The sequence below is a fragment of the Pyrus communis genome, chromosome 11 (assembly GCF_963583255.1).
Source record: "Pyrus communis chromosome 11, drPyrComm1.1, whole genome shotgun sequence".
Classification (NCBI taxonomy): Eukaryota; Viridiplantae; Streptophyta; class Magnoliopsida; order Rosales; family Rosaceae; genus Pyrus; species Pyrus communis.
This window is the reverse complement of record NC_084813.1, coordinates 23,389,453-23,399,583: the sequence shown is the minus strand read 5'-3', so window position 1 is coordinate 23,399,583 and position 10,131 is coordinate 23,389,453. Positions and strand designations below refer to the sequence as shown.

Here is a 10,131-nt window from a genome sequence, read left to right as displayed (position 1 = left end):
TGTAGAAAAATAGAGGTAAATCATACTATTACATGGAAAACTTACTTACGATTGCGTTAATATTGTATGTCTAATTACATGGATTGAAGAAAGCAAAAGCTAAAAATTTGGAACTTTCTGCTTATTTTTGTGAAAGAAAAAAAAATTGTACTTACTTTTTGTAATTAAACATTTTTCTAATGGAGTGGATGCAAGTATTTTTGTAATCAAAATAGTCTCAGATTCAATGTAACCGAAAAGTTCATGGCCGCAAAGGCTACTTTGCATCAAATACTACAAGGGTGATCTTGGGAAAATAATTGTTCATGACCAAAAGTAGTAGTAGTTTCAAGTATATAAGGGCAGCTAAGAAGTAAGAAGCTAGATAGGATGTACATACGCATGATGAGATGAAGATGAAGATGAAGGCAGAAAGCTCAAATATCCATGAATGAAGCAAGTTTTTTTATCCAAAAATCAGAGCTTCGAAGGAGTCTACAGTTAAAAAGCAAGTTCTTGGTGATGGCGATGAAGAAAACCCAGAAGGCAGTGATAAGAATTTGTGAAATCAATCGACAGAGAGAGAATTTGAAGAAGAAGGAATACTTTCAGTTAGAGAAGAAGATGGCCGCACAAGCAGATCGCGAGAGAAAGAGAAAGAATGATGAAATTATATTTTAGCGTTTTTGAGAACCCAACTAAATAATACGGAGGTTTTTGAGTGGAGAAGTTATACGGCATGAGCCGTATAGAATGCGCGGGCCCTGATAAATTAACTGGTGGTTATTTAATACGTAGTAGCACCAAACACTTGATTCGTATTAAATAGTCATATCCGATGTCTAATACGGCATACCAACGAGAGTTTATATATAGCAAGGCAAATAAAAAAGGTGTTTATATAGGACACAAGTAGTGTTGATACGATTTATGAGGTTAGTACTTTAGTTGCCGGTTAGAGTTTTAGTCGTTTTTTTGTTTGTTTTGTTTGTATTAGTTGCAACGTGAACATGCGTTTAAAATTGGTATAATCACCATGTCATAAAATTGGCATAACACCATGTCATAAAATTGGCGACCGGCTCACTCCCAACTCAACTCACTCTGAAGTGTGAATGCGTTTCTGGTTGGACTCTAAAGCTGCAATTAGGGATCATGAAGCTGCAATTTGGGATTGGTTTATATATGATGGATATACCCAAGGGTTCATCATCCTAGCTAGGGGTGGAATTTTTTGCCAAATTACCATATCAACCGTACTATGTCAAGGTTGTGCCAAAAAATTTGTACCATTGGTAATGGTACGGTATTTGTACCGTACCATACATTTTTGGTATGGTAATGGTGTTCAAAACCATTACCAGTAGTATATTGTACCATACCGTACCACTACTATTAATATTATATCATATTTATTCATTTATATATAATTATGTACTATTATCATTATATATGCACTTTATTTTTTTTCCTAGTCATTTATTCAATCATCTCACCATCTAACCTCTATTTTCCCAATAAAAAATCCTAAGCATTCTTGCGCTGTGACTCTTCATCTTTTCACTCATCTAGCCACCGACTGTTGAATAAGAAGAGTATCCAAGATAACTCTAATGATCCCAAGAAGAAGAAAATAGAGCACACTCTTAAAGAAAGCTCACAAAACAAACTAATTAGCAAAGCTTTTCTTATTTAGCTCTAGGCTTTGTTTTTCCTTGGATGATATACAATGCTTGGGGACTTGGGTATTTATAGCAAACCAAATGAAAGTTACACCACACACTTAATTAAACTAAGATTATTTACTACCACACAAAACCCATTAATTGCACCTAATTTTTTCCACTCAACCATACCTAACATTGCCTAACTTTGCAATTGTAAGCAATTACATCATCAAACTAGATATGGACTTGGGCTTTAGATTGGGTTGTGGATTACTTATTGTTTTGGGTTGACATTGATTCTCAACACCGACTTCATCTCTATTGCTCCAATTCAGGCGACTCTCTCTCTCCGGAGTCCATCTCATCTTCTCCTTCATCAAATTGGGATGTCTTTCTCCCTAGCTTCGTCCATCAAGTTAATTTTTGTACAATTTTAAAGAATGTAGAAATGGAATTTAGGAATCTTTGTACTATTTTTTTAGGGATATTGGGTTCTTTTAGCAATTCTTCCATCTATTTACTTCTTGTTTCTTAAATGAATCTCTATAAAATTCTCATAATTAAATAAAAAAGTTTTAGAAACCCCAGGGGAGTGGCCAAAACACGTTTGGGCTTTGAATTGGGTTGAAAAAAAAAAATCAAATTTTGGGCCAAAACAAAGTGGTAATTACCCTTACCATACTATGTCAACCAAACTATTTAGCATGCCGACATTTAGTATACCGAAAGTTTGGCACGGTAATGGTAATAGATTTCGTTATACCAAAAGTTTGGTATGGTAATTGGTACATGAATTTTGACAGGGTGATCGTACCAATACCACCCATAATCCTAGCAACATAGTCTGCTCCCTTGTTGACCAAAAAGCTTTGAGAACAGAGGTCCCTTTATTTGTGAACAAGTTAGTAAGCCTGATTAATAATCTAATAATCTCGTTTTCTTGATTTTGCAAACTCTGGACTGTGGAGTGAGGGATAATCTTTTGTTTGCGGTTTGATTTATTTTTGCTAATAGTGATTTCTTTGACTTTCTAATACTAAAATCGAATTTTGAAAAAAATTAAATAAATATACTACCATCGAATCAATATACCTTTCCAAATGAGAGCAACGAGAACAACTTTCATAACACAAGTATACAATCATTTTATGAAAGCCTTCATTCTAAAAAATATTCTAATTGACCCCTATTTATGAATTTATGAGAAGAAATACTATATGTTGTAAAAAGTTCGATAATCTACTCTTAGTTCACGTTCTTGTCTAAACTACAATTGTATCATTCATTTTGATATTAAAGAATAGTAATATGATATTCCAAACTACTCCAATTAACGAGAAGAAATTGAACACAGTGTGGCAATTAAAACAAATTTTGTATTGTAGTCCATACGTACTATATATATGATACCAAAAAAAGTATAGAATCGAATACACAACATCGATCGGATAAGTATTTGATGTTTTCACCTTTTCTCTTTGGTTATAGGTATTGGCTTTGATTTGACAGTTGCATTTGGCCCAACTGGTCTCCAGGAAAGGGCCAAGAGAACGAAATTTCTTTCGATGCCATTTCGAAGAAAGCTAAAACATTCCGACAAAATAAATCTCTAGTTGGAAGTACCCTTTAAACAATAAGACGCGATAAACCAGCTGAAGTTGTTTTTGTTTTCTCATTATCTTTTGATGTACCTTACAACATCAGTTACTTATATTGTGAGATTATGGCACGATCTGCATCTGATTTGTCTCAACTGAATGCATCTTTGCTTCTAATCTGATCTTGGAAATGAAGGTTTAACTATGGTAGTACCTGAAACTTCTTCCATGTGTCGATGAGAGCAGTGAGACTTTTTGTTGAACTACCACCATCTCCAACCGCCCTTCTAGCATTGTCTCTAATGTGCAGTGCTTGCAACTTCAATAAGTCATTTCCCATTATCTCACTAACGCTCTGTGCAATGTCCTCTGCTTTCACCAACATCTCCCCATCACCCCAACCCCAACTCTTATCCCACGTTCCGAGTCCAATTCTCTCCACCAAATCTGCATTGACTTTCTGATCCCCATGTTGCGGCCATGCTAATATGCGCACACCGTTCCAGAGAGCCTCAGACAAAGAGTTCCAGCCACAGTGACTTAAAAACCCACCGATGGCCGGATGGCTCAATATCTCCTCCTGGTTCAGCCAGTTCTTCACTCCCAATCCATTTATCTTCACCCTCTCCAATAATTCCTCTCCAAGCACCTCAGTCAGTTTCTCGTCATCTTCGATGTCAACTTTCTTATCCTTCACCGCCCACAGAAACCTGCAACCGCTCCTCACCAAACCATCACCCAACTCTCTAATTTGCTCCCTGGACATGGCAGTCCTGCTCCCAAAGCTGACGTAGAGTACTGACCCAGTTGCTTGATCATCAAGCCATTGCAGTTGTTGGCTTGTCTCGAAGAAACACGGTGCTAGCGGTCCGATGGAAATTACTGACGGTAGTTTTCTCAATACTTTGCCTTCATTTAGTGCTGCCAAAGTCTCACTCTCTATACTTTCATATGTGTTCACCAAAATTCCGCTTGATTCAGTCATTTTCTTACCATTCTCTATGAAAAAGGTCTTCAGCAGATTGTTACTTTCCTGCAGCAGTGGTGGAGGCATCCGTGATTTTGGTATTGGCCCCAAACCCGGAACTTGGAGATCATCTTTTATAGTGTGATTAGGGCCAAGCATGGTGTGGAAGGACGCATAAAGTGTCAACATTTTGGCAGATGATGTGAAGAAAATGTAGTTTGGAAGTCCGAGAGAATCGGTTACAGGAAGAACCGTGGAGGCGAAGCTCATGTCTGTGATCATAGCGGAGAGAGGTGGAGAGAGTGAAGATAAAAGAGGAGAGAGCATGTGAGAAGAGCGGCGAATCAATTCAAAATGGTGGTAAAAAGGGTCTTCGGAATTGGCACAGGACTCGTCGAGCGGAAGGAGATGAAGCTGCTTTCGAGTAATTTGTGGGAAGGCCATGAGGAAATTCGACAAACTCTGTGACTCGGCAAGTGAGACGGTTGGATTTGGAGTGATGAAAGTGACACAAACATTATGTGATGCTAGTAACGCTGCAAGCCGAAGGAAGGGTGTGAGATGGCCCATTCCGGCACTTGGAAGGAGAGCTACATGACGGTCTCGTAGATCGCCGGAATCTGACATTTTAATGGACAATGATGTTTTGCTAAGGGAAAGTAGATTACCTTTAGAGCAGGGCATATTTCATATTTGTACTGATGAAGGCTCAGGCAGGTGCACTGAATGTACGCATGTAGTCAAATGACTCACGTCTATGACCAAAAGATGTTTGAATATGCATATGCTTAGTCAAATGGGCCACGTCTAGCAGGAAAAGGACAAGTACATATCTATGTTTTCTTGGATGCCAAGAAAGTTTGAACTAGTAAATTAGAAAAGCGACCTACTTTGTTTGACACATCCCAACTTCGATATCCCCAAATGTCAGGGTAGGCACGTGCTGGCCGACACCCAAGAGTGACAAAGCCATTTTAAACATGCATACCCATAAAATATTTAATTAGAAAGATATAAAGCGATGCAGAATCGTGTTCAGAGCAGACAACTACTAAGAATAATATGAAAGGATTACTAAGAAAAGATAAGAACAAGGAAATGATACCTATACTGAGGAGACTCGAGGGTAACTAAGCCAAAGTACCCTAACGTCGGGATCGTGTGCCTCGAATATAAATCCTGAAGGGGGCGTAATATAGAAAACGTAAGTAGACCAAAGTTTATAATAATACTAATAATGTGAAAACCGTTATCTTTATGAACATAGTAACCCCTTGTTTTAAAAACATATATATAATACTACATAGTAGGTTTTATGAAAAACCCTAGCATGCAATGTAAAACATTTGTGAAGCATTGTAAATCATATCCGTGTTGTACTCAACTAGGGGTATCATAGTTACCCAAAGGCAGTACTTGTAGATCACCCGAAGGTGAAGCTGAATAACATGTCCATCACCTGTAGGTGAAGCTGTATAAAATAGCATACATCCACACCTGCACTAGCCACAACTAGTGAAGCTGGAGGTATATATAATATATCATATCTCACTCCTCCATCATGAAATATGCCATGCATGTTAGGTAAATATTTATAAAAATATATAGGTTAAGAAATGGTCCACTCACTGATTTTATTGCCTGAGAACCGCTCGAACTAGCGAGGATGACGTCGCTTCTCGCCAACGCGCCTAAACACAATTAAAGACCTTTTAGTAAAACTCTACTAAAATGTTAGAATTTGGGGAAGCGGATGGCGGATTCGGATTTAGATTCAGCACATCGAGGAACCTTAGGTTTTTCCTCCACGCGCCGCCGTGCATGGCGGTCAGCCACCCCAGCTCGTCGGAAAATCCAACAACTCCAAAAATTCCCAAATTTTACAAGAATGAATATCTTGATGAAAGGAACAACTTTCATACCTGTGACTAAGGCCAATTTGGCCAGAAAAAGCCCCGATTTCACTAAAACTTGTTGGAACCCTAGATTTGGGTGTGCTTTTATTCGACCTCCACACTCACTCTGACGCCTCAACAAATCCCTGGGCTTTGTTCTTGGACTCAAGGGAAGCATTTTGGTGGTGGAAATTGAAAGGAATCGTTTCACAAATGGTGGTTCAAAGCCAAGAACCACCTGGACCCGTCGGTGGGTTTTCTCACACATCGGGGCTAAAACTCGTCGGTTTTGATGAGAATTAGGTGTTGGGGATGTTTTGATAAGATTTGGTGGTGATGGGAGGTTGAAGAAGGCTGGAAAATTAGACGAAAAATCATCGGAAAATTCCAAGGAAGTCGGGTCATCGCGTGGGTCAAGGGGAACCCAGCCAGTTCTCTTCTTTCTCTTCTCCCTCCTTTCCCTCCTTGTTCTTTCTTCTCATTGGTCCTCTCTCTCTTCTCTTCTCTCCCGATTGGCCTTCACTTCTCCCTCACTTCTCTCCTTTATCTTCCATCTCCACCACTCATCTTTTCTTTCCTCTAATCTGGGCAACACATGTGGCTCTAATCTGGGCCACACATGTGGCTTTCCAGATTTTGCTCCAAAAATCTGGAGCTTTCTAGAAAATAATCAATTTACGAAAATGTCCCCAACTTTAAACGTTAATATCTCCTTCGTTATAACTTCAAATCACGCTTTGTTTGTGCCCACGTGTCCATAGCGACGAGTACTATAAGATTACACCAAGAAAATGAACCTTACATGACACGACAAGGTGTTCAACATAAGTCAACGTATTTTCCTTGAAGGACATTTTCGTAAATTCACTTTTTAAAATTATAAAAATCGTAATAATTGGGGACGGGTCGTTACACTGTTTTTGCAACAATACTCAACTAAAAATTTTAGTTTTAGGAGGTAATCTTAATTTTCTAATTTTGCTAAACCAATATCTATACATCTAGGCTCAGATTTTACTTGAAGACGTGATGCAGTTTTAATAGAAAATTATACCCCAGGAGGTGGTCTCCGCACAAATTGATCTTTAGTGTAAAAAAGTGGTAAATTAATTGTAGAAATAGATTTAGAAACATCTATGAGGACAACACGATTTAACTTGTAATCTCAAAAGATCGTACACGGTGATGTCAAAACAAAAAATATTTTGCTTGATACTCTTAGAAATCTAAAAATATTTTATTGGTGTTGCTCATATTGAAGCTGAGAACACAACAGACATGACTGGTGAAATTGGTACACCCTTTGATAAAATGGTGTTAAAGATTCTAGATCTTTAAAAATAGAAGATGTGATAAGATGTGATGACTATAGCTTTGGCATGTTGCGACCTTACCCAATCCTTAACTTTGCTAATGTATTATTTGGAGTTTCTTGACAAAATTACCAGCCATAAATCCCCAAATGTTGGCCAAGTTGTTTAGGAAACATCATGCGTAGGTCCTGGCATGTAAGTGTATATAAACGTCCTGAAATGGGCAATGTGATCATACATTCAAGAATAAGGTGATCAAATATGGGATATTGTGCATGAAAGATTGAATTGAGGCAATTGTTACTTAGGAACTAATTGGACAAAATTACCATGTTTATGCAACTATTTTCGTAATTTACCTAAAACCACCCAGACCAACCATTGAAAATGAACCATTCTTGATTCCAACTACGTACCATAAAACAGGTGGTTAGGATTCCAACGTTAGCATCAATTAGTGTAGTTATTGACCATATAAACATGAAAACTAACTTTGTATGGCTATGTTAGCTTTGAAATGATTACAGGAAAAGACGAGAACTTTTCCTTTGGTACTATACAAGAAATGGGGATGGTGAGTCTTGAGATGCACTTTTAAGTTTGTATGGAAATTATTTCTGCTCTTATTACTCATTTGGGCTTCACAATTATCATGAACAAAATCGTCACACCAACTATGTAACGAACCCATATTAATTTTCACACATTGTTTACAGACACCATTTTACAACGAAAAACTATGATTTCCGTTATTTAAAAAGGTGATGACACATCGGCAATCTGTTCCATAGCCCGACTACAACATATTATACCGAATTTGAGATTGAAAAGTTACATGAAACTTCAACTTAAGCACATAAATTTCGAGGATATATTAGTTCTTTTGCATCAAATATTCCAAAACTTCATTGAGCACCTTCTCAGATTTCCCACCAATGGCAGTAGCCTTCTTAGCATCTTCCCCCACCTTCCTAGCCAAACCCCTCAGCTTTTTATCCTCCATCAACTCAACAATCTTCCTCCCTATCTCTTCCCCACCCACCACTACCCCTCCAACCCCCCAACCCCAACTCCTCTCCCATATTCCCAACCCCGCCTTCTCCACCACCTCCGCATTCACGCTCTGATCCCCATGCTTCGGCCACGCCAGTACCGGTACCCCTTTTTGCGCCGCCTCCATAACCGAATGTTGAGAATCAATGTCAATTGTAGGTGAAGTAGGTGGATGTTGTAGGTGAAGTAAGTGTGTGAGGTTGGTGAAGTAAGTGTGTGAGGTTGGTGAAGTAAGTGGAGGTTGTAGGTGAAGTAGGTGGATGTTGTAGGTGAAGTAAGTGTGTGGTGTAGCTTTCATTTGGTTTGCTATAAATACCCAAGTCCTCAAGCATTGTAAATCATCCAAGGAGAAACAAAGCCTAGAGCTAAATAAGAAAAGCTTTGCTAATTAGTTTGTTTTGTGAGCTTTCTTTAAGAGTGTACTCTATTTTCTTCTTCTTGGGATCATTAGAGTTATCTTGGATACTCTTCTTATTCAACAATTGGTATCAGAGCCAAGTCGGTCAGGGATCGTTCTTGGTAGAGCATTGGTTGTAAAGTCTCTTGAAATTCCGAGTATGCTCTGTGGTTGCAGTTTTGACTGATCTTCCACATCAGAAAAAATTTCTTGAGATTATTGCTGGGGTTATCACAAACCTTGAGAGGGAGCTTCTTTGTGTCGAGAGTAGTGTATTACTCTGCACGGTAGTCACTCAAGCTTGTTCGGTGTAGTCAAAGTCTTGCCGATATGATGGGTGATCTTCAAGTTGTTGGAGGAATCAAGAAGCTCAACAACCAAAACTATAACACGTGGGCAACGTGTATAGAGTCTTACCTTCAAGGTCAAGACTTGTGGGAGGTTGTCGGTGGTAGTGAAGTTACATAACCGGCAGTGGAAGATGTTAACGGCGTCTTGCGGAAGTGGAAAATTAAAGCAGGCAAATCAATGTTTGCCTTAAAGACCACAATAGAAGAAGAAATGTTGGAGCACATTCGGGATGCTAAAACGCCAAAGGAAGCATGGGACACTTTTGTTACACTCTTTTCGAAGAGGAACGATACAAAATTGCAACTTCTCGAGAATGAGTTGCTATCGATGGTACAACGCGACATGACGATTGCCCAGTACTTTCACAAGGTGAAGTCGATATGCCGCGAAATTTCAGAATTAGATCCAACAGCTCCTATTGGGGAAACCAGGATGAAGAGAATAATTATCCATGGTTTGAGACCCGAATATCGAGGGTTCATTGCCGCTATACAAGGATGGCCGACCCAACCATCACTTGTTGAGTTTGAAAATTTGCTTGCTGGTCAAGAAGCTATGGCCAAGCAAATGGGAGGAGTCTCACTGAAGAGTGAAGAGGAAGCGCTCTACACCAACAAAAGCAAAGGCACCTTCAAGCGGTACACTGGTAATGGATCTAAAAAGGATGGAGAAAAGGTGCAAAGTCACCAAGGAAATGGAGGCTCTTGTTCTGGGCGAGCTTGGAAGAATCGCGGTAATAGTAAAAAGTTTAGTGGCAAGTGTTACAACTGCGGGAAGATGGGCCACATGGCAAAAGATTGTTGGACCAAGAAAGAACCTGTTGAAAGTAATACTGCTACTTCCAGTTCGAAGGAGAATAGTGAAGATGGCTGGGATGCTGAAGCATTATTCGCTACGGAGGAAGAAGAAGA

The 10,131-nt window shown here is 39.0% G+C and overlaps 1 protein-coding gene and 1 pseudogene across 1 annotated transcript; both read right to left on the bottom strand.

The window, feature by feature from the left end:
- Window positions 1–3,290: 3,290 nt before the first annotated feature.
- Window positions 3,291–4,855, bottom strand: LOC137709472 (UDP-glycosyltransferase 708G1-like). Its single transcript, XM_068448564.1, has one exon. The coding sequence runs from the start codon at window positions 4,836–4,838 to the stop codon at window positions 3,447–3,449; it is 1,392 nt and encodes a 463-aa protein (XP_068304665.1). The 5' UTR covers window positions 4,839–4,855; the 3' UTR covers window positions 3,291–3,446.
- A 3,350-nt stretch (window positions 4,856–8,205) lies between these two features.
- The window catches only part of LOC137709251 (UDP-glycosyltransferase 708C1-like), a 6,632-nt pseudogene continuing 4,706 nt past the window's right edge, over window positions 8,206–10,131 (bottom strand).